At 41.4% G+C, this 24,330-nt stretch overlaps 1 protein-coding gene across 2 annotated transcripts; it reads left to right on the top strand.

Moving 5' to 3' along the window:
• The first annotated feature begins 347 nt into the window (after nt 1–347).
• LOC307094642 (complement factor H-like) lies at nt 348–21,833 on the top strand. Of its 2 annotated transcripts, XM_079763655.1 has the most exons (22): nt 348–459; nt 2,714–2,893; nt 4,394–4,576; nt 4,690–4,872; nt 6,382–6,558; nt 7,399–7,575; nt 8,037–8,246; nt 8,954–9,127; nt 10,049–10,225; nt 11,482–11,655; nt 12,221–12,397; nt 13,653–13,826; nt 14,591–14,767; nt 16,277–16,450; nt 16,676–16,858; nt 17,601–17,774; nt 18,000–18,182; nt 18,933–19,106; nt 19,332–19,514; nt 20,306–20,479; nt 20,706–20,888; nt 21,417–21,833. In XM_079763655.1, exons 1-22 carry the CDS (start codon nt 387–389, stop codon nt 21,620–21,622), a joined length of 3,870 nt encoding a protein of 1,289 aa, XP_079619781.1. In that variant the 5' UTR covers nt 348–386; the 3' UTR covers nt 21,623–21,833. The 2 variants fall into 2 exon arrangements, with proteins under 2 accessions (XP_079619781.1, XP_079619782.1); XM_079763656.1 differs by lacking the exon at nt 14,591–14,767.
• The last annotated feature ends 2,497 nt before the right edge of the window (nt 21,834–24,330 follow it).

Here is a 24,330-nt window from a genome sequence, read left to right as displayed (position 1 = left end):
TGGTGTCCATAGACCCCTAAGGACTGCAGTCGGGTGAGAGCAACGAGATGACAAGAGACAGTCACAGGGACATGCAGTCTGAGCTATTCCCACGGGAACCTCCTGGTTGAGAAAGAACCTCACCCATTCTCAAGAAGTGATTCATTTAAAAATTAGAGTTTTGGAGCCAATTTATAACTCTCCAAGGAAAGTTGGAGAAGAACAAATTAGGGATTTGAAATTATTCATGGGAATTGAGGGGATTAGCAAAACTCTTTGAAATTTGATATCTACTGAGTGACCTCAGTCAACTAGCTTCCCGGTACTTTCACTTAAATTCAGAGCCACACTTGGTATCAGCTCATATACCCCAAACAGCAGCGCTGGACGATCTGTGCTAACACACCATGGGGAGCCCCACCATGCTGTTCCTAGTCAAGGTCATCCTCACCCTGTGGGTCTCCTGGGTTCATGGACAAGGTGAGTTGAAACTGACCTGAATATTTAGCTCCTTCTTAAGTAGGACTTTCCCCCTTTTCATTTGTCTTTGATTTGTTTTAATCGTCACCCGAGGATATTTTTCCCATTGACCTTTAGAGAAAGAGTGGATATGAGGGAGAAGGGGAAGAGAGAGAGAGTGAGAGAGAGAGGAACATCAATGTGAGAGAGACATATGGACTGGTTGCCTCCTAAACATGCCCCAACTTGGGCATAGGATCCAACCTACAACCAAATAATGTGCCCTTGACTGGGAATTGAAACAGGCACCCTTGTTCTGTGGGCCAGTGTTCCTACCACTGAGCCAGCTGGCCAGGGGTGTCTGTAATTTTTGAGTGAATTGACTTGAAAACCCAACAATCCTTGAGAACTATCATGGATTCTACTGAGGAAGGGGGAGAATTTTAGGTGGAGACTGGGCCAAAGTGATGGCTGAAGTGATGCAGAATAGAGGACAGATCTGGGATGCATTTTGGTGGTAGCAAACACAGGTAACGTTACTGAGTATTGGGTGTCAGAGTAATCGTCAAGGGACTCACCTGTTTATTTTAAACTAGAGGCCCAGTGCACAAATTCGTGTATGGGTTGGGTCTGGTCTGTCCACCCCCATCTCGGCTGATCAGGCCAGCTGGGAGGAGGGGTCGCAGGCGGTTGGCTGGCCGGTCCCGCCCCCTGGTCGAACTCTTGGTCGGGGGGACAATTTGTGTATTAGCCTTTTATTATACTAGTATAGAATTTTTTTTTTTTTTTCATAACGGAGCAGGTAAATGGAGGTGACTTTTGGTAAGGTAGTACGGGCAGTAGAAAGAGTTCTCTGAGAGGAACATCTCAACTTTTGACTTGGGCACAGGAGGGTTCAGCTGCCCAGGGACAATCAACATTGGATTCTAAACTACAGAGTTGAGTGTTGAGGGCTAGCCAGGTCAGCAGGTGGGATTATCACCAGGTAAGTGACATCTCCCGGGGAAAGCATACAGAATGAGAATAGAACTCAAGTCTGAGCCCTGAAGCATTCTGACATGCAGATGTCAGACAGGACAGAAGAGTGATGAGTAGCAAAGTAGAGAGAATAAAAGGAGGCCTGCTGTGTTCAAAGGAACAAACTAGGGAGGCACTGAGGGCTCTGTGAAATATGGGAAGGCAACTATGCACAGAAAATCATTCAGGACCATGCAACAGGGACAGCAAAGAACTTGACCTCTTTTAATCAATATCCGAAGACCACGCAGCCTGGGGTCTGGACTGACAAAGGGAGAGATAAGATGGCCTTGGACGTACAGGCATGAGAGAGTTAGGATTTTCTTCCACCTACATGGGGAGGGTTTTCAGAGGATCACCACGTGTTTCTTTTCTGGGATTAGAGGCAGCCCCGGGTTGTATGAAGCCAGAGGTGTTACATCTCTAAGGGCCTTCTTTAGAAAAGAATGCAAAATCAGGAATATGAGATTCTCCTGGCATTGCCAAAGCCACCCACCAGACATGACAGGGAAAGGGTGTGGACTTGACAGAGACAACGGTAGAACTTAACGTGGCCAATATGGCTTTCTATTAAAAATTTTATAGTCATACTAGAGGCCCGTTGCACGAAGAGATTCGTGCAGTAGGCCTTCCTTCCCTTGGCTTCCAGCACTGAACTTGAACTCTTAAAAAAATGTTCAAAGACCATGAAGCCTGGGGTCTGGATCAACAAAGGGGAGAAAAGATAAGATGACATCGGAAGTGTAGGCGTGAAAGAGTTGGGATTTTATTCTACGTAGGAATTGATTTAAATTATTAACTAAGCAACTTTTAATGTTCCTCTACTGAAATATATGAGAAATGCCTCTCTAAAAGGCCTAGTTCCCCAGGTATATTAAATAAAAATACCCATTTTTATTTAAGCATGCAACTTAAAATTGTAGCATTAATTTTTTTTTAATGCGAGAGAATAGTATTGTTTTGATAATACCAAAAACGTAGCATATAGTTTTACTAATGTAAGTAATAAAATCAGATCCACTATAAGAGAGTTGATATTACAAACAAGTTTTCAGGACACATCTATTGCGATTCAGAGGGTCCCATATGAATGTGAGGGATGTGTCAGACATAATGGATAATGCACTTCCAGGGAGAGCCTTTATTTGACGCCTCTCCGTATATGCAACACCCAGCCACTTATTTTTGCACGACATATAAAGTTTACTAGGCACTGATTAATCATATGTTCTCATTAAATTATTTACCCTTTTTATAGAAAGAGAATGCATCGTTCCCGATATAGAGCAGAACTTAATTGCTCAGCCCCGGAAAGAGAAATATGTCATTGGAGACGTGTTGAAATTCTCCTGCAGAAATAGACTCCACTCTCTTGTTGGACCAGACTCTCTTCAGTGCTACCACTTTGGATGGTCCCCTAATCCTCCGACATGTAAAGGTGACTATTTCTCTGACACTTGCTCAAACCAGAATTAGAATGTTGGAAACCAGCTGTTCTTTTCCTCTCTTAATTTTCTGTTGGCTGCCAGTGTGTCTGTAACTCAGTGCATTAAGCCAGAGACAAACTTTGGAGGAACATGTGTTGGGTAGTAGATACCTCAGATTTCCTTATTTAAGAAAGTAATCTTCAATTATTTGTTGAACTATGTATTGAAAGTCTCCATAGATGGACATATTGTGTCTGATACTGAAGCTACCTCTGTTGTCATATTTTTTGCATAACTTCCAACACTGGTATTGGACATTTCTAACAGCATGAGTCCCACCTCAAGTTTCCCTGGATGTGTCTAAACAATATTTAAGCATCTTACAGTTAATTCAAGCCTGTGTACAATATACCAGAGAGTTAAAATTTGTTGATCAAATGCTTGCCTCCAATGATGGTATTTTTTCGAAACGTTTTTTTTTTTTTTTTTAAAATATTTTATTGATTTTTTACAGAGAGGAAGAGAGAGGGATAGAGAGTCAGAAACATCGATGAGAGAGAAACATCCATCAGCTGCCTCCTGCACACCCCCCACTGGGGATGTGCCCGCAACCAAGGTACATGCCCTTGACCGGAATCGAACCTGGGACCTTTCAGTCCGCAGGCTGACGCTCTATCCACTGAGCCCAACCGGTTTCGGCTCAAAACGTTTTGATGAAATGTTTCCATGGACTGTGAATATGGCTATAAGTTGCACAGTCATATTTGTTCGTTGATTTGCATAGAGTTTTAGACCACTAGAGCAGGGATGGGCGACCTTTTTTCTGCCAAGGGCCTTTTGGATATTTATGACATCATTCGCAGACCAAACAAATTTATCAACTTAAAAAATTATCCTGCAGCCCTAACTGGTTTGGCTCAGTGGATAGAGCGTTGGCCTGCAGACTAAAGGGTCCCAAGTTCGATTCCGGTCAAGGGCATGTACCTTGGTTGTGGGCACATTCCCAGTAGGAGGTGTGCAGGAGGCAGCTGATCGATGTTTCTCTCTCATCAGTGTTTCTAACTCTCTATCCTTCTCCTTTCATCTCTGTAAAAAATCAATGAAATATATTAATAAAAAAAGAAAGTAATATATCTACTTTTTTTAAAAAAAAATTGTCCTGCTGTAATTGGTCAAACATCTAATTAACTCACCCCTAATGCCTTGCCAGGGCCAGACCAAATGATTTCTAGGGCCTTATACGGCCCCTGGGCCGGACGTTCCCCACCCCTGATCTAGAATATCAAACGTTTCCTGGGCTTACATTTATGTCCAATGTGCTAGTTCTGTATCATAACAGAACTGGGAGCCATGAATCTGGTGTAAACACCATTCTTTTTCCTTTCTCAAAAGAATGCTCTAATAAGTTAGATAATAAGTCATAGATTAAAGAAAAAATTTCTTCATTTTACTGGATTTTCAGTTGTACAAGAGACACTTTAACCTTTACTTACACAGTATTTCTTCTGTAGAGAAAGTACAGTCCTGTGATCAACCTCCTCAACTCCCCAATGGGACAGTTGCAGACACACCTAAAGAGGAATATGGACACGGTGAGGTGGTGGAGTATGTCTGCAAACCCAGGTTCCTGCTGAAGGGCGCTAAGAAAATCCAGTGCGTTGATGGAGAGTGGACACCCTTGCCCGTGTGTGTGGGTAATGTACACACAATTTCAGTCGTTAGACTTACGTCAACACTCTGTGTTTCTATTCATATCAAGACCTCACTTACATTTTAAAGTTGAATGTTTGTTGTGGGATTTTCACAGAGGAGCACAGTACATGTGGAGACGTACCTGAGCTGGAGGACGGCGAGGTTGTGTCCCCAGCACGGCCAACCTATCACCATGGAGACTCAGTAGCATTCACTTGCAGAGACGACTTTACAATGATTGGTCACAGCTCAGTTACATGTATTAAGGGAACGTGGACCCAAACGCCTCAGTGCATTGGTGAGAAGACACTTCTGTAATTGACATTTAATAGCATTGGATATTTTCTATTGTGAAACTCTACATGCAACCATATTTTTGAAATTCAGAGATAGTCTTGAAAATGTCATGTTGACAATTATAATGAATCAAACATTCATTGTTTATAGTTCAATAGGATCTAGAGGAAAAATAGAAACTAGCAATAGAATTTTATGTGTCTGTCCCTAATATTAACATTATTTAAACCTGCGAAGCTAAGTTTTACTTAAAGACACATGATTGAAATGTTATTCTTCAGTGTTTATTTTGTAACTTCCTATAAACCAGCCTTTCACTCTATCAAGATGTTTCTTTTCTCTGAATAAACAAATTCTTTCAGAAAACAAGGATCTTTAGACATACCAAACCATCACACATCCTTATGACTATAAATCTTCCTTCAGTCATCATCTCTTGAAGAAGATGACTCATTTTATGTCCCTCAACACTCTGGACCCATCCTAAAAATAAGACTAATTATTAAGCCTCTTTTCTGTTTTAAATTAGCCTCCTTTACTTTAGATTATTTTCCCCCAAGGTTTCATTGCAAAATCATTACTTTTCTTTGGCCAAATTACTTGACTTTTCTTTGTACTGTTAATCCTCATTTGATTTTTATCATTAACAAATTATTAACAAATACTACCTAAGATCTACACCAATAGGTCTTATCAAATTCAAAAAGGATTTCCACCAGCATTGCATTTTTGGAGTATGTAGCTGTGTATGAAAACTTCCATATTCTATATCTAAAACACACTGAAGCCAGCATAAATGTATTATTATGGCATTATAATATTATTGCATTCTAGGATGATCTGGTGTATAAAATAGCTTCTCAAAGATTCTAAGAACATATATACAAAATGTGTTATGACTTAAAAACCAAATTTCTTATTCTGGTTTTGGTGATCATGCCAAAGATCCGCTGAAACATTCACATTCTATACCCTACACCTTAGATCAACTTTTCTTGTTAGTATAGATTACATTTATTTTAAAATATATAATTAACCTAGAAAATTCATATATTCTATCTCCACATATAATTTTTTTCTTTTACTATTTTAAGACTGTAGACTAAAAATACTGTAGAGATGTTTGGCACCAAGAAAAATGGATGTGAAAATTTGCAGATTTCAAATGGGACCATATTTAGTCATGTATGACTCTTTCCTATGAAGATCAGACAAAAGGTGAACCACTATGTCCTGGCATTCCCAAAGGGCAACATGGCTTTAGAATGACTATTCTCTCTCAAATTTCAATACTGGACATAGGACTATATGTTCACACATTGTAGCTCACCTCATGCAACATGATCAGGAAGAACTTTGCTGGTGGAATTTATGGTCCTAAAGTCCTATTTCATTAGAGTCTGGACTCTTTAATTGTTGTGTTGGGGTGTTTTTTTTTTGTTTGTTTGTTTTAATTAGTTGCCTGGATTTTCATAATTAGTGTCTTCAATCGAATATTTTCATTTTACAGCAACAATTGTACTTAAGACGTGTAAATTATCGGGTGCAACTCCCTATAAGTTAAAACTGACACGTAGGATTCATTATGAGCATAATAGGAAAATCAGTTACACGTGTGAGAGGACATCAGTGCAGAAACACTCCGTCTGCATGAACGGAAAATGGGAGCCTGAGGTGACCTGCACCGGTGAGCTCTTGTTTAGATCATTTCCAAAATGTGCTTTTTCTGCCTACCTTGTAAAAGGTGTCTCTTTGTGTCTTAAAACATTTTTACTAAGTATGTGTTATGACAATAATTTTGTAGCTGGAAAGTAATTTAGAAACTAACCAAAACACTGCTTCTGAATATGAATTGTATCATGTGCCTTGGTCAGCTTTCAACAAACCACCCAGCAGTGCGGTGGCTTTAAAGTCACATTGGGCAGTGGATGTGCGCATTAATGTTGGAATCCCATTGCTACCAAGTTCTTACCTTCAGATGTGCCTATGCCTAAAACACGTGTATTTATCTAAGCATTTATGGGTGGGTGTACACATCTATCTACACATCTATCTATGTCTGCATCCACCTATCGCTGTAGGAATCTACCCATCTAGGCATCTGTCTTTGCTCATGTATATCTGTCTGGCAAACTCCGCGTCTTATTGCCACCACAAATGCCATCCCACTTTTCATATCTGTGTTGCTGTTCTTTAACTGGGGGGCACCTTGACACACTACCCTCAATATTTTTACCAATTTCCTTGGGCCTAGAATATACAGAAAGCATTTTACATAAGCTAAGCTACCCAAGATGGATCACAGAAGGAATAAAGGAAAGAACTTCAGGGAAGGCCATGAGAATATAAGCCCATGAGGTATGTTAGAGTGACAAGATGGAAAGATAACATATTTAAACACAGAACAGAGCATTACAGTTTGATCTTTCCAGGTGCATTATTATTGATCACTTTTTTCACTGAGTTGTTATTTTAATATTTTTGACTTACGATTTTTCATCAAGAAATCTGATTTTAATATTTTTAGAAGCACCACGATGTCCACCTCCACCTCAGATTCCCAATTCTCAACATATGACCCTGACAGTGAATTATCAAGAAGGAGAAAAAATATCTATTCTCTGTCAAGAAAACTTTCTAATGCAGGAAGGAGAGGAAATCGTGTGCCAGGATGGACGATGGCAGTCAATACCGCGCTGTGTAGGTGAGTCGTGGGTCACTTGCATTGCAACTGTCTTTCAGATGAGGGTAAAACTCCCCCCGCTTTGTGTAAAGGAACAAGATGAGCCCGTTTCCCCTATCCATGCCACTTCATCTCCAAACAGTAATGCCATCCAGGTGCAGAAATCAACCAGCATTATTTCACTTCTAATGTGAAACCAATGCAAACAGAAACTTCCGGTGACTGGAAATACCAAAGTTCTGTCTATGCGTATTTCACTCCTCAAGATGAACAGGAGGAGACTGAAGAGGCATATGGGACAAATGGATTGTAGCATCAATTTTATGGGCATATATCTTTGCAAGTTTCACATATTTTTAATTATGAAATAATTGAATTTGTTCCAATGTTCCTAGTTTAAAATCCCAAACAGTGATGGATTTTAATTTTTAACTTAAACATTATCCTTGTGCTTGACCTTTTAACCTCTATTTTTCATATAGAAAACACTCCATGTTCTCAACCACCTCAGGTAGAACATGGAAGCATTAAGTCATCCAGATCTTCAGAAGAAGGAAAAGAAACATCGGAACCCAAGCTATACGCGCATGGCACCACATTAAGTTATATTTGTAAGGATGGTTTCAAATTGTCTCAAGAAGATGGGATAACATGCCACTTGGGAACATGGAGTGCTCCACCACAGTGTGTAGGTGAGGACAGCAGGCAAACTAAGTTCTATCCATCATCATCATCAAAGTCATGAGAAGTAACTCTTTAGAATTATAAACATAAGAAGCCATTATATAAAAAAAGAAGCCATTATATGTCATTTATATATTAACATGTTTTGCCAAACGATTTTTGCATAAACAAATCCAATCAATTTTTATTCATTTTATTGTCTCCTTATGAAATCACTTTTAATTCGGGCATTTCTTTCCTGCTAAGACTGGAAGTGTGGTGAAATGAAACCTAACTCTTCATATAAGTGTACCTGTTCATATTCCTGCATATTCATATGGGTTGCCATGAAGGCTTTGTCGCCAGTTTTTATAAAGATTTATGTTCTCTTTCCATTGTCCCTTCTGATGTCTTACAATAGAGGAAGGATACTTTTCTTAAGATGATTCTCAATGTGTTTCTTCTTATTGCTCATGGTTGGTTAGAGAAGTATTGACAATCCCATTCTTGGATGTGTTCACATTTCTCCAAGTTCTTGCTCAAGCTGACAGCTGGACAACCATCATGGCGGTTTTAGAAGCATTTGTGTACCTTTCTTGACATCTGATATTAGCACCTGTGTGATCGTTTTCTTTAAGATGAAAGTACCAAATATGACAACGAGGACATGAAGTAAAGTTCAGTTAGTGAAATACACAGTCATTTTTTCTTTCTTTTCTTTTCTTCTTTTTCTTAGGACTTCCTTGTGGACCTCCTCCTGAGATTGCCAATGCTGTTCTATTTGGCAGATTAAACAGTTATCCACATGGGCAAAAATATACGTACACCTGTGACATCGGTTTTGAGATCCAGGGACCTGCATCTGTAGAATGCTCAGGAGAAAAATGGTCCAGTCCACCAGAATGCACAAGTATAGTGAATTTCATTTTATTCTAAGGCTGATGAATATCTTTAGTTCAGAGCATCCATGGTAAAACTATAACACTGTAGTAATTCTAGAAGGTATCTCTAGAAAGTTCTGGATTCTGGTAGAAAATTAATAGCCCTAGTAATACCAAAAACTTTGGCAACAGGAGCCAAATTATTTCATTTGAGGTCATCCGTGATCACGGTCCACGTGCTCTGATGGGCATCCTCTGACTTCTCATCTCTTCCTGTTTCACAGCTGGTCCCGGCTCACCAACCTCATCATTATTCAATTCATTGAGAGTTTATCAGTTTTTTCCTCATAAATCCATAATGTTCTAAGATAGTTGATGTAGCCAGGCCCACATGGCTCACTGGTTAAGCATATTATTATGAATTAGTAGGTGATAGTTTGATTCCCAATGAGGGAACATGCCAGATTGTAGGATGGAATCCCCAGTAGGGGGCATGCTGGAGGCAACTAATCAATGATTCTCTCTCATAAGCAATGTTTCTTATCTCCCAACGCCTCTCCTTTCTGCTTGGGAATCAATAAAAACATAGTTATTTTAAGATGTTTGATGAAATTATGGAAAACCGATTTGGACAGAAGCAAAAAAAATGTAATATGTATATACTGTTGGTGGCCTGTGTGGACAAAAAGGAATTTGTATGTAAGAAGTTTGGTCTTGATCATGACCTGTATGCCCATCTCCTCAGGCTTTCAATACCACCATCCCCATGTTGTGCTTTTGATAAATGTAAAATTATTCAATGTAATTGATTCAAATTGGCTAACATTTTCAAGTTGTAAGAAAACATTGAACAGTAAGCATTGGTTTGGTGTGTAGCTATTATTCTAGAGTATAATTATTGGCTGACATGTTAAAGATTTACTGAAAAGTCTATGTTCTTGCTTTTTCAGAAACTATTTGTTCTACCCCACCCAGCTATGGCAATGCCATCCTCATAGGCCAGCCAAAGATCTCATACAAGTCAGGAGAACAAGTGACTTATAGATGTCCAGACTATTACCAAATGGATGGATCCAATTTTGTAGAGTGTAGGGGCGGCATATGGATAGGAAGACCCACATGCAAAGGTATTTTGGTGGATGGCTTCTAGCATCATTAACAATAGACATCGGTTCTGGTGCAGGCCAGATGGAGGAGGGTCTATGCCTCAACAAAGAGGAATGGGATGTGTATCAATGGTGGGCACTGGAGCCCCAGAGCCCTCAGAGTGTGACCCCTGACACAGCCGTGTCAGCATCTCAGGGAATTGGCAGAAAGTCAAATGCAAACTCACAGGCTCACTCAGACTCAGCCTCAGAAGCTCAGGGGTTGTGACCCCGAAATCGTTGCAGCAATTTCCAGCGGATTCTACGCCCACTGTTGTTGGGAACCGTAGCTTCAGCCTCTTATTACTTTACATCCACCCGAATCTCCCGGATGAGCTGCACAGTGCTCCCTGCAGTGCCCTTAGGCACTCAAGTTATTGGAGTATTTTTAGGGAACTGTAAATATATTGCACTCTTCTTTGTCCTCAGTTTCTGTGTGGAAATCTTAAGTGATAATCTTCCTTAGCCATGCGACATTCCTCAAAGCATGGCAATACTTGACTTATTCTCTAAGAAACTGGCTACTGTGCTCATTTTCTAAGGGCCTAAAATCACAATTCAAAAACATGATGTTTGTGAACCATATTTGGCTGCCAAGTAATACGTTTGTTATGTGTTTCTTGGGTTTATAAATTCACTTTGATTTTATATCATCTATGTTTATTTTACTAAACTTAAAAATGTTCAGAAAAACCATCATTTTCTTACTTTAAAAAGTTTTTAAATTTTTATTGAATTTATTGGGGTGGCACTGGCTAATAAATGGTGCTGGTATAATTGGACAGACCCAACCCAAAAAATGCTATTGGACCACCATCTTATACCTTACTCAAGAATAAACTCAAAATGGATTAAAAACGTAAATATAAGATTCAAAACCATAAAATCCCTAGAAGAAAAAACATGGGCCATAAAATCTTAGACATTTCTCACAGCAATATTTGTTTTCTGACATATCTCCTCAGGCAAGCAAACTAAAAGAAAAAAATAAACAAATAGGACTACATCAAACTAAAAAGTTTTGTACAGCATAATCATCATTTTCATTGGCCCAAAGATCTCAAGTAACCTTTGAGAGAGGATGGGAAAGAAACTTAAGATATAGAAGATTGCCTCTTAACAAAAAATTTGCTTTATCTTCTTTTTTCAAACTTGCATGTAAATTTGTGAAGATTTTCAGTCTCAATTGCATCTAAATGATCGCTGCCTTAGAGATCCATTTTTTCCTCTTTATTCAGATCTCTCCTGTGGCAGCCCTCCCCCAGTGCAAAATGCCTTTATACCAGATGAGAAGCCTCGGTATAGACCTGGGGACACAGCACGTTATGAATGCACGAACTCTTTGGGCCTCTTCGGGAACGCAGTGGTGACATGCCTAAGTGGGAAGTGGACAGACCCACCTGAGTGCAAGGGTAGGGTGCCTCATTCTCCCCTCCCAGTCTCTGTGCAGCTTCTGTAAGCACTTGGTTACTATGCTCCTGTCCAGCTGGCCTTCATTTGGTTACTCAGGTTTGTTGCTCTATCGTTTCCTGTAAATGGGTTTGGGGTCGGGAGGAGGTGAGTGTAGCTCCCTCCTACTCCGAAGCTCCCTTCCTCTCTGAAATCATAACAACATAGTTATTTTAAGATGTTTGATGCAATTATGGGAAACTGATTTGGACAGAAGCAAAAAATGTACTATGTACATAGTGTCTGTGGCCTGTGTGGACAAATAAGAATTTGGATGTAAGAAGTTTGGTCTCGATCATGACCTGTAGGCCCATCTCCTCAGGCTTTCAATACCACCATCCCCACGTTGCGCTTTTGATAAATGTAAAATTATCCAATGTAATTGATTCAAATTGGCTAACATTTTCAAGTTGTAAGAAAAACATTGAACAGTAAGCATTGGTTTGGTGTGTAGCTATTATTCTAGAGTATAATTATTGGCTGACATGTTAAAGATTTACTGAAAAGTCTATGTTCTTGCTTTTTCAGAAACCATTTGTTCTAGCCCACCCAGCTATGGCAATGCCATCCTCATAGGCCAGCCGAAGAACTCATACAAGTCAGGAGAACAAGTGACTTATAGATGTCCAGACTATTACCAAATGGATGGATCCAATTTTGTAGAGTGTAGGGGCGGCATATGGATAGGAAGACCCACATGCAAAGGTATTTTGGTGGATGGCTTCTAGCATCATTAACAATAGACATCGGTTCTGGTGCAGGCCAGATGGAGGAGGGTCTATGCCTCAACACAGAGGAATGGGTGTGTATCAATGCTGGGCATCGGAGCCCCAGAGCCCTCAGAGTGTGACCCCTGACACAGCCGTGTCAGCGTCTCAGGTAATTGGCAGAAAGTCAAATGCAAACTCACAGGCTCACTCAGACTCAGCCTCAGAAGCTCAGGGGTTGTGACCCCGAAAATGATGTGGCAATTCCCAGCGGGTTCTACGCCCACTGTTGTTGGGAACCGTAGCTTCAGCCTCTTATTACTTTACATCCACCCGAATCTCCCCAATGAGCTGCACAGTGCTCACTGCAGTGCCCTTAGGCACTCAAGTTATTGGAGTATTTTTAGGGAACTGTAAATATACTGCACTCTTCTTTGTCCTCAGTTTCTGTGTGGAAATCTTAAGTGATCATCTTCCTGAGCCATGCAATATTCCTCAAAGCATGTTAATACCTGACTGATTCTCTAAGAACCTGGCTACTGTGCTCATTTTCTAAGGGCCTAAAATCACAATTCAAAAACATGATGTTTGTGAACCACATTTGGCTGCCAAGTAATACGTTTGTTATGTGTTTCTTGGGTTTATAAATTCACTTTGATTTTATATAATCTATGTTTATTTTACTAAACTTAAAAATGTTCAGAAAAACCATCATTTTCTTACTTTGAAAAGTTTTTAAATTTTTATTGAATTTTTTGGGGTGGCACTGGCTAATAAATGGTGCTGGTATAATTGGACAGACTCAACCCAAAAAATGCTATTGGACCACCATCTTATACCTTACTCAAGAATAAACTCAAAATGGATTAAAAACGTAAATATAAGATTCAAAACCATAAAAACCATAGAAGAAAAAACACGGGCCACAAAATCTTAGACATTTTTCATAGCAATATTTGTTTTCTGACATATCTCCTCAGGCAAGCAAAACAAAAGAAAAAAATAAACAAATAGGACTACATCAAACTAAAAAGTTTTGTACAGCGTAATCATCATTTTCATTGGCCCAAAGATCTCTAGTAACCTTTGAGAGAGGATGGGAAAGAAACTTAAGATATAGAAGATTGCCTCTTAACAAAAAATTTGCTTTATCTTCTTTTTTCAATCTTGCATGTAAATTTGTGAAGATTTTCCTTCACAATTGCGTCTAAATGATCGCTGCATTAGAGATCCATTTTTTTCTCTTTATTCAGATCTCCCCTGTGGCAGCCCTCCCCCAGTACAAAATGCCTTTATACCAGATGAGAAGCCTCGGTATCGAAATGGGGACACAGCACGTTATGAATGCACGAACTCTTTGGGCCTCTTCGGGAACGCAGTGGTGACATGCCTAAGTGGGAAGTGGACAGACCCACCTGAGTGCAAGGGTAGGGTGTCTCATTCTCCCCTCCCAGTCTCTGTGCAGCTTCTGTAAGCACTTGGTTACTATGCTCCTGTCCAGCTGGCCTTCATGTTTGTTGCTCTATCGTTTCCTATAAATGGGTTTCGGGCCGGGAGGAGGTGAGTGTAGCTCCCTCCTACTCCGAAGCTCCCTTCCTCTCTGAAATCATAACAACATAGTTATTTTAAGATGTTTGATGCAATTATAGGAAACTGATTTGGACAGAAGCAAAAAATGTACTATGTACATAGTGTCTGTGGCCTGTGTGGACAAATAAGAATTTGGATGTCAGAAGTTTGGTCTCAATCATGACCTGTATGCCCATCTCCTCAGGCTTTCAATACCACCATCCCCACATTGCACTTTGGATAAATGTAAAATTATTCAATGTAATTGAGTCAAGATGGCTAACATTTTCAAGTTGTAAGAAAAACATTGAACAGTAGGCATTGGTTTGGTGTGTATCTATTATTCTAGAGCTGAGGTCAGCAAACCACATGCGGCTCTTTGGCCCCTTGAGTGTGGCTCTTCTACAAAAACATTTTGGCCTGGGTGAGTCTATTTTGAAGAAGTGGCGTTAGAAGAAGTCTAAGTTTAAAAAAATTTGTCTCTCAAAAAAAAAATTTCAATTGTTGTACTTTTGATATTTGGCTCTGTTGACTAATGAGTTTGCCGACCACTGTTCTAGAGTATAATTATTGGCTGACATGTTAAAGATTTACTGAAAAGTCCATGTTGTTGCTTTTTCAGAAACAATTTGTTCTAGACCACCCAGCTATGGCAACGCCATCCTCATAGGCCAGCCGAAGAACTCATACAAGTCAGGAGAAAAAGTAACTTATAGATGTCCAGAAAATTGTCAAATGGATGGATCCAATTTTGTAGAGTGCAAGGGTGGCATATGGATAGGAACACCCACATGCAAAGGTATTTTGGTGAATGGCTTCTAGCATCATTAACAATAGACATCTGTTCTGGTATAGACCAGATGGAGGAAGGTTTATGCCTCACATAGAGGAATGGGATGTGTATCAATGGTGGGCATCGGAGCCCCAGAGCCCTCAGAGTGTGACCCCTGACACAGCCGTGTCAGCATCTCAGGGAATTGGCAGAAAGTCAAATGCAAACTCACAGGCTCACTCAGACTCAGCCTCAGAAGCTCAGGGGTTGTGACCCCAAAACCGATGTGGCAGTTCTCAGTGGGTTCTACGCCCACGGTTGTTGGGAACCGTAGGTTCAGCCTCTTATTACTTTGCATCCACCCGAATCTCCCTGATGAGCTGCACAGTGCTCACTGCAGTGCCCTTAGGCACTCAAGTTATTGAAGTATTTTTTGAAATTGTAAATATATTCTTTTTCCTCAATTTCAGTGTGGATCTCTTGATTTTTAATCTTTATTGTTGAAAGCATTACAAAAGTCTACTTTTCTCCCCATTGACCCCTTCTAGCCTGGCCTTGGCCCCCGCCCCAATCTTTCACCCGCCTATGGTCTGTGTCCATGGCTTATGCATATATGCATACAAGGTCTTTGATTGTCTCTTCCCACTCACATCCCCACCCCCACCATCCCTCTGAGATTCCACAGTCTGTTGCTGTTTGGATCTTTTAAGTGATCTTTTCCTTCAACTACTAAGTGATATCCCTCAAAGCCTGTTAATTCTTGACTTGCTGTCTAAGAAAGTGGCTACTGTCGCTTATCTTCCAAAGGCCTAAAATAAATATTCAAAAACATGATGTTGGCGAAACACATTGTGATGCCAAGTAAGGAATTTATGAAGAGCATCGAGGGTTTAGAAATTCATTTTGAATTTATATATAATTGATGTTTGGTTTACTAAACTTCAAGGAAAATGTTCAGAAAAACCATCATTTTCTTTTTCTTTTCTATTACTTTTTACAATTTTTTTTCTTGAATTTAATGGAGTTACATTGGTTAATAAATGGTGCTGGGAAAATTGGACACATACAAGCCAAAAAATAAAATTGGACCACCTTCTTACACCAAAAACTACACGTTGCTCTCTGCAGTGATTAAATGGTTGAAAGTCTTAAATGTAAAATTCAAAACCTTAAAAATCCTAGAAGAAATGATAGGCAGTCAAATGTCAGACAATTCACATAGCAATATACTTGCTGATATATCTCCCAGAGCAAGAGAAACAAAAGAAAAAAATAAACCAATAGAGCTACATCAAACTGAAAAGTTTTGCACAGCATAATCATCATTTTCACTGGCCTAATTATGTCTATTAACCTTCAAGAGAGGATGGGAAAGACGTTTAATATATGGAAGCTTAACTCCTACCGAAAAAAAAAAAATAATAATTGCTTCATCTTCTCTTTACAATCCTGCATGTAAATTTATGAAGCTTTTCAGTCTCAATTGAGTTGTAAACAATCACTGAATTAGAGATCCATTCTTTCCTCTTTATTCAGATCTCTCCTGTGGCAGCCCTCCCCCAGTACAAAATGCCGTTATACCAGACGAGAAGCCCAGGTATCGACATGGGGACACAGCACGTTATGAATGCACGAACTCTTTGGGCCTCTTCGGGAACGCAGTGGTGACATGCCTAAGTGGGAAGTGGACAGACCCGCCTGAGTGCAAGGGTAGGGTGCCTCATTCTCCCCTCCCAGTCTCTGTGCAGCTTCTGTAAGCACTTGGTTACTATGCTCCTGTCCAGCTGGCCTTCATTTGGTTACTCAGGTTTGCTGCTCTATCGTTTCCTGTAAATGGGTTTGGGGCCGGGAGGAGGTGAGTGTAGTTCCCACTTACTCCTCAGCTCCTTTAAAATCCACTGCTCACTCAATAAATCAAACAATATCCTCTCTTAGAGTCCACAGGAAAATGTGCGCCCCCTCCTGCTATTGACAATGGAGACATTATGACATATATATCACCATTCTACGCTCCTGGGTCTTCAGTGGAGTATCAATGCCAGGCCTACTATGAACTTGAGGGAAACAGGAGAATAACGTGCCATGATGGGGAGTGGTCTGAACCACCCAAATGCTTGGGTAAGCCCTTTAATATCCTCATGAACTCTGTGAAAATTAGTGTAATGCATATGTTTTCTTGTTTATGATTACATTTTGATGAATTAATAAACAATTCTAGTCCTAACCGGTTTGGTTCAGTGGAAGAGCTTTGGTCTGAGGACTGAAGGGTTCCAGGTTTGATTCTGGTCAAGGGCACATGCCCAGGTTTCAGGCTCCATCCCCAGTGGGGGCATGCTGGAGGCAGCCACTCATTGATTCACTCTCATCATTGATGTTTCTATCTCTCTCCCTCTCCTTTCTCTCTAAAATCAATAAAAATATATTTAGAAAAAAAAGGAAGAAAGAAAGAAAGAAAGAAAGAAAGAAAGAAAGAAAGAAAGAAAGAAAGAAAGAAGGAAAGAAATAGCTGTAGCCCTTGCTGGTGTGGCTCAGTTGGTTGAGTGTCATCCCATGTAGCAAGAGATTGCTGGTTCGATCCTGGTCAGAGCACATGCTGGGGTGGTGGGCTTGGTCCCCAGTAGGAGGCATGCAGGAGGCAGCCAATAGCTGTTTCTTTCTCTCCCTCTCTGTCTCTCCTTCCTTTCCTCTCTAACTAAAAAGCAATTAAAAAATTTTAAGCTTAAGATATAGAAGCTTAACTCTTATCCCCCAAAAATTGCTTTATCTTTTTTTCAATCTTGCATGTAAATTTATGATTTTCCGTCTCAAATGCGTCTAAATGATCGCTGCATTAGAGATCCATTCTTTCCTCTTTATTCAGATCCCTCCTGTGGCAGCCCTCCCCCAGTGCAAAATGCCTTTATACCAGACGAGAAGCCCAGGTATCAACGAGGGGACACAGCACGTTATGAATGCAGGCACCCTTTGGGCCTCTTCGGGAACGCAGTGGTGACATGCCTAAGTGGGAAGTGGACAGACCCACCTGAGTGCAAGGGTAGGGTGCCTCATTCTCCCCTCCCAGTCTCTGTGCAGCTTCTGTAAGCACTTGGTTACTATGCTCCTGTCCAGCTGGCCTTCATTTGGTCATTCAGGTTGATTGCTCTATAGTTACTTGTAAATGGGTTTGGGGCCGGGAGGAGGTGAGTGTAGCTCCCTCCTACTCCTTAGCTCCCTTAAAATCCACTGCTCACTCAATAAATCAAACAATATCCTCTCTTAGAGTCCACAGGAAAATGTGGGCCCCCTCCCGTTATTGACAATGGAGACATTACCACGTATCCAAGAGCAGTCTACGCTCCCGGGTCTTCAGTGGAGTATCAGTGCCAGGCCTACTATGAACTTGAGGGAAACAGGAGAATAACGTGCCGTGATGGGGAGTGGTCTGAACCACCCAAATGCTTGGGTAAGTCCTTTAATATCCTCCTGAACTCTGAGAAAATCAGTGTAATGCATATGTTTTCCTGTTTATGATCACATTTTGATGAATTAATGAACAATTCTAGCCCTAACCAGTTTGGTTCAGTGGAAGAGCTTTGGTCTGAGGACTGAAGGGTTCCAGGTTTGATTCTGGTCAAGGGCCCATGCCCAGGTTGCAGGCTTTATCCCCAGTGGGGGCGTGCAGGAGGCAGCCAATAAATGATTCTCTCTCATCATTGATGTTTCTATCTCTCTCTCTCCCTTTCTCTCTAAAATCAATAAAAATATATTTAAAAAGAAGGAAAGAAAGAAAGAAAAAGAAAGAAAGAAGAAAGAAAGAAAGAAAGAAAGAAAGAAAGAAAGAAAGAAAGAAACATCTGTAGCCCTGGCAGGTGTGGCTCAGTTGGTTGAGTGTCATCCCATGTAGCAAGAGATCGCTGGTTCGATCCTGGTCAGAGCACATGCTGGGGTGGTGGGCTTGGTCCCCAGTAGGAGGCATGCAGGAGGCAGCCAATAGCTGTTTCTTTCTCTCCCTCTCTCTCTGTCTCTCCTTCCTTTCCTCTCTAACTAAAAATCAATTAAAAAATTTTAAGCTTAAGATATAGAAGCTTAACTCTTACCCCCCAAAAATTGCTTTATCTTTTTTTCAATCTTGCATATAAATTTATGATTTTCCGTCTCAAATGTGTCTAAATGACCGCTGCATTAGAGATCCATTTTTTTTCTCTTTATTCAGATCTCCCCTGTGGCAGCCCTCCCCCAGTGCAAAATGCCTTTATACCAGACGAGAAGCCCAGGTATCAACGAGGGGACACAGCACGTTATGAATGCAGGCACCCTTTGGGCCTCTTCGGGAATGCAGTGGTGACATGCCTAAGTGGGAAGTGGACAGACCCACCTGAGTGCAAGGGTAGGGTGCCTCATTCTCCCCTCCCAGTCTCTGTGCAGCTTCTGTAAGCACTTGGTTACTATGCTCCTGTCCAGCTGGCCTTCATTTGGTCATTCAGGTTGATTGCTCTATTGTTTCCTGTAAATGGGTTTGGGGCCGGGAGGAGGTGAGTATAGTTCCCTCCTACTCCTCAGCTCCCTTAAAGTCCACTGCTCACTCAATAAATCAAACAATATCCTCTCTTAGAGTCCACAGAAAAATGTGGGCCCCCTCCCGTTATCGACAATGGAGACGTTACCACGTTTCCAAAAGCAGTCTACGCTCCCGGGTCGTCAGTGGAGTATCAATGCCAGGCCTACTATGAACTTGAGGGAAACAGGAGAATAACGTGCCGTGATGGAGAGTGGTCTGAACCACCCAAATGCTTGGGTAAGCCCTTTAATATCCTCCTGAACTCTGAGAAAATCAGTGTAATGCATATGTTTTCCTGTTTATGATCACATTTTGATGATTAATGAACAATTCTAGCCCTAACCAGTTTGGTTCAGTGGAAGAGCTTTGGTCTGAGGACTGAACGGTTCCAGGTATGATTCTGGTCAAGGGCACATGCCCATGTTGCAGGCTTTATCCCCAGTGGGAACGTGCAGGAGGCAGCCAATCAATGATTCTCTCTCATCATTGATGTTTCTATCTCTCTCTCTCCCTTTCTCTCTAAAATCAATAAAAATATATTTAAAAAGAAGGAAAGAAAGAAAGAAAAAGAAAGAAAGAAAGAAAGGAAGGAAGAAAGAAAAAGTAAAAAAGAAAGAAGAAAGAAAGAAAGAAAGAAAGAAAGAAAGAAAGAAAGAAAGAAAGAGCTGTAGCCCTGGCTGGTGTGGCTCGGTTGAGTGTCATCCCATGTAGCAAGAGATCGCTGGTTCGATCCTGGTCAGAGCACATGCTTGGGTTGTGGGCTTGATCCCCAGTAGGAGGCATGCAGGAGGCAGCCAATAGATGTCTCTCTCTCTCTCTCTCTCTCTCTCTCTCTCTCTCTCTCCTTTCCTCTCTAACTAAAAATCAATTTAAAAATTTTAAGTTTAAGATATAGAAGCTTAACTCTTACCCCCCCCCCAAATTGCTTTATTTTTTTTCAATCTTGCATGTAAATTTATGAAGATTTTCAATCTCACTTGTGTCTAAATGATCGCTGCATTAGAGATTCATTTTTTCTCTTTATTCAGATCCCTCCTGTGGCAGCCCTCCCCCAGTGCAAAATGCCTTTATACCAAACGAGAAGCCCAGGTATCGACCTGGGGACACAGCACGTTATCAATGCAGGCACCTTTTGGACCTCTTAGGGAACGCAGTGGTGACATGCCTAAGTGGGAAGTGGACAGACCCACCTGAGTGCAAGGGTAGGGTGCCTCATTCTCCCCTCCCAGTCTCTGTGCAGCTTCTGTAAGCACTTGGTTACTATGCTCCTGTCCAGCTGGCTTTCATTTGGTTACTCAGGTTGATTGCTCTATCGTTTCCTGTAAATGGGTTTGGGGGCCGGGAGGAGGTGAGTGTAGCTCCCTGCTACTCCGCAGCTCCCTTAAAATCCACTGCTCACTCAATTAATCAAACAATATCCTCTCTTAGAGTCCACAGGAAAATGTGGCCCCCCTCCCATTATTGACAATGGAGACATTACCACGTATCCAAGAGCAGTCTACGCTCCCGGGTCTTCAGTGGAGTATCAGTGCCAGGCCTACTATGAACTTGAGGGAAACAGGAGAATAACGTGCCGTGATGGAGTGTGGTCTGAACCACCCAAGTGCTTGGGTAAGTCCTTTAATATCCTCGTGGGCCCTGGGAAAGCCGTGTAATGAATGCCATGTCTGCTGCTTACAACAGAAACTGCATGGACTGTCACCTCTTCTGTTGACCACCAAATAGTCATGGCTGAGGGTATACAGTCTGAAAAATTCTTGAGCAACAACAGCAAGAAACTATCACTTTTCTTTATTTTAATTTGTTCTCCCCGTCACCATTTATGTTCCTTCTACCTTTATCCATTTCCACCACCCCCTTCAAGGATCCTTTAATGAAAGCCCTTCATAGTGTAGTTGACATTGTGAACTTTTATTATAGCATACAGTGATCACACATTCCACAGAGTACCCCATTTTTACATCCTAGATAGTTTATAAAGAGTTGTAGCAACATGGTGGATTTTCAATGAAGTGGTTTGCAAAAGGATATGAGAATCAATTCCTGGGTCTGTGTAGAAGATTCTACATGAAAGTGTAAAGTCTGTGGAAAATATTTGTATAATACTTGAAATTTTATGTTCCTTTTTTTAACCTTCAGATGCATGTGTAATATCAGAAGAAATCATGAGAGAACATAACATAGCGTTGAAATGGTCAGATGGGAAAAAAATTTATGCTACTACAAACGATTATACTGAATTTAGGTGTCGACGTGGCTATCGTAAAGTGTCACCAGCATCTGCATTCCGAGCACAATGTCGAGAAGGAAAACTGGAGTATCCCACTTGTGCATTAAAATGGTAGCTATGTGGCAGTTTTCACATTAAAATGTGCGCCTTCATTCAGAATGTTTTAATATTAATCTAATTCTTCTCAACTTATTTTTCTAGTAGGGTGTAACTCCCTTTTATTTGTTAATCAGAATTCCTGTTAAATGCCAGGTGGGAGATGTCATTGTAATCTGAGACCAACGCACCACTTCTCATAAGCATCTCATTAAAATGTGACAAACCAACATGCCATGTGTTCTGTTCATGAAATGTCTCTGGCCAGAAATTAGATGCCATCTCCTCCCCCTCTGCTTCCCCCTACCACCCTCCTAACTTTCTCAGCTTTCTCCAGGACTGTGGGGACATTCTGAGACTCTTATTTCAGAGGAAAGGATAAAAAATGCTTGTCTCCATCTTCACCTTAAAATCACTTCACAAACACGTCAAAACAAACCGTGACATAGAAAGGGAGTGGACTGACAATTCTCAGGGGGAAGGGGGTGTGAGGGGTGTGGGAAGAGATTCGACAAAAAACTTACACCTATGGATAAAGGCAGTGGTGGGGGGAAGGGCATGGGGTGTGGGAGGAATCAGGTGGAGGGGAGCTATGGGGGGAAAAAAGAGGAATATCTGTAACAATCTGACCAATAAAGATTTATTTAAAGAAAAAAGAGAGTGCTTGAGAATTCAACCTTATATTAAAATGTCACACTTTAACCACAATTAGCAGTAATGGGATGAACCTCATAACTGACCTTCAGACCCCACAATGTAGAGTCCATGAGGTTGAAAACTATTCATTTTGATTAAAAGGACCAGAATTTCTATTTTTGAGAGCAGAGAGCAGCCAGTTCACATGTCTCAGTGAATAGTAAGCTCATATACTAATTCTTTTTCCTTTGTTAGCGATGTTGGATGGAAACACATTATCAGATGAGGGAGTGTCAATTTAAACACACATGTGCGCAGGCTGCTTATTTGGGGCCAGGCACTGCTTTAAACACTTTAAAAATATAAACTCATGTAATATTTATCAGAATCCTGTGAGGTAGAGACCATAATGGCTATCCCCATTTTACAGATGAGGAAGCTGAGGTCCTCTTGGGAGTTTAAGTAACTTGTACAAGGTCACACAGCTAGCTGAAGTAGAATTAGGTTTCCTTCCCCTCTAGAGTGCATGCTGCAAGGGTGAGTGGCTCTGACAAGCAGCACACTGGTACCTACCAAGATCCAAAGGATGCTCTATAGAAGCCCAGAGAAATTCAGAAAGGAGGAAGTGAGATTTGGAAAGCCAGGAAAATGGGAAGAATTTTTAAAATGGTGGAGTATGATCTTTAGGGCATTTAGATGATAAGAATCATTGGGATTCAACCAAGGAGAGAGGCGGTAAGACCAGAATTGAAATGGTGCCAGTATCCCATCATTCTTTTCAAAGGATATAATCCCAGAGAGCAAGAGAGAAGATTAAGTGTTGCTAATGCAGTGCCCTCAGCTGTCCCGGATCTGTCTCTTCTCTCAACAGTGTTTGGACAGAGCAGACTCAGGGACGCCCCTTCTTCCAGCCTCCGACCCCTCTCCAACCTCTTTTCCAGTCACCACCTTCAGAACCACCTCAGCCATCCTCAGCCTCCAAGACCAGCCTACACTGCATCTCTACCTGAACTCCTTATTGCTGAACAACCATGAGCTCCCAACTCCATGAGAATTATTCCAACGAAGGGGAGGCTGCCCTCACCACCTGGCCTGCATCTGCAAGCTCCCACCTACCTCTCTCTGGGCTTCTTTTTCTCAAGGGTGAGGGCCACATCTTCCATGAGTTGGCTGAGAAGAAACGAGAGGGCACTGATCAGCTCTTAAACTTGCAAAACCAGCACATTCTCTCCAGGACAAGCTGAAGCCTCCCCAAGATGAGTGGGTAAAACTCAGGACACCATGGAGGCTGCCCTGGCTTTGGAGAGGAGCCTGACCAGGCCCTTTGGGAGCTGCGGACCCTGGTTCTACCCGTGCAGCCCCTCAGCTCTGTGACTTCCGGGAGAACCACTTCCTGGGTGAGGAAGTGAAACTCATCAAGAAGATGGGCCACACCTGGCTCACCTCCGCAGCTGGCCGGCCCTGAGGCTGTGCTGAGTGAGGCTCACTCTCAAGCACGCCTAGGAGCCTTTGGGGCCCAGAGACCTTGGAGGGGCCCCTCTGCATTCCTCTGGTGTCTGGCTTTTGCCTGAGCCTCTCCCGGAAACTGCTAGGCAACCTTTACCAGCCTGGAGACCTCTCCCATGCATTGGACCAAATGAAACAATAAAACTTCTGCAGAAAAAAAGATAAAAAAGAAAAGAAAACCAACTGTGTCATTCCCATGTTGGCAATAGATGGGAGAGGTTTTTACTTAGATTTGCTTATCTATCCATGGCTCAGTATACCCCAAAATGATGAAATGCAACATTGAAATATCCACCTAGCAAATACAAGATTTCAAACAGGTCATAAAGAGGTACTAGATTCTAATCAGGGGCCTAGCTATTGTAACATGGACTTGAAAACTGGTAAAGTACCGAGTATGAACACATAGAACACGTTCACCCAGTGTGCAGTGAAAGTGAGCCAACGGTTACAGAACAAAGACTGGCAGGAAGCAATGAAACACCGACCACAACTACAGTTCAATTTAGATATAAGAGCCATGGGCATTGGGTTCAATTCTTATATCCTCCCATTCCTCTAACTTTAACATATGTCATCTTTGAC

This window comes from Cnephaeus nilssonii, assembly GCF_951640355.1.
Source record: "Cnephaeus nilssonii genome assembly, chromosome: 23".
NCBI lineage: Eukaryota > Metazoa > Chordata > Mammalia > Chiroptera > Vespertilionidae > Cnephaeus > Cnephaeus nilssonii.
The sequence above is the reverse complement of the archived record's forward strand: the minus strand, read 5'-3'. Positions and strand labels throughout refer to the sequence as shown.

Excerpts from the sequence above, each read along its gene's own strand:
- LOC307094642 (XM_079763655.1), top strand. The coding sequence starts at position 387 with ATGGGGAGCCCCACCATGCTGTTCCTAGTCAAGGTCATCCTCACCCTG. Across the intron at positions 4,577-4,689 it reads ACCCTTGCCCGTGTGTGTGG|AGGAGCACAGTACATGTGGA; the intron begins GTAATGTACACA and ends GGATTTTCACAG. Across the intron at positions 16,859-17,600 it reads TGAACCACCCAAATGCTTGG|ATCCCTCCTGTGGCAGCCCT; the intron begins GTAAGCCCTTTA and ends CTCTTTATTCAG.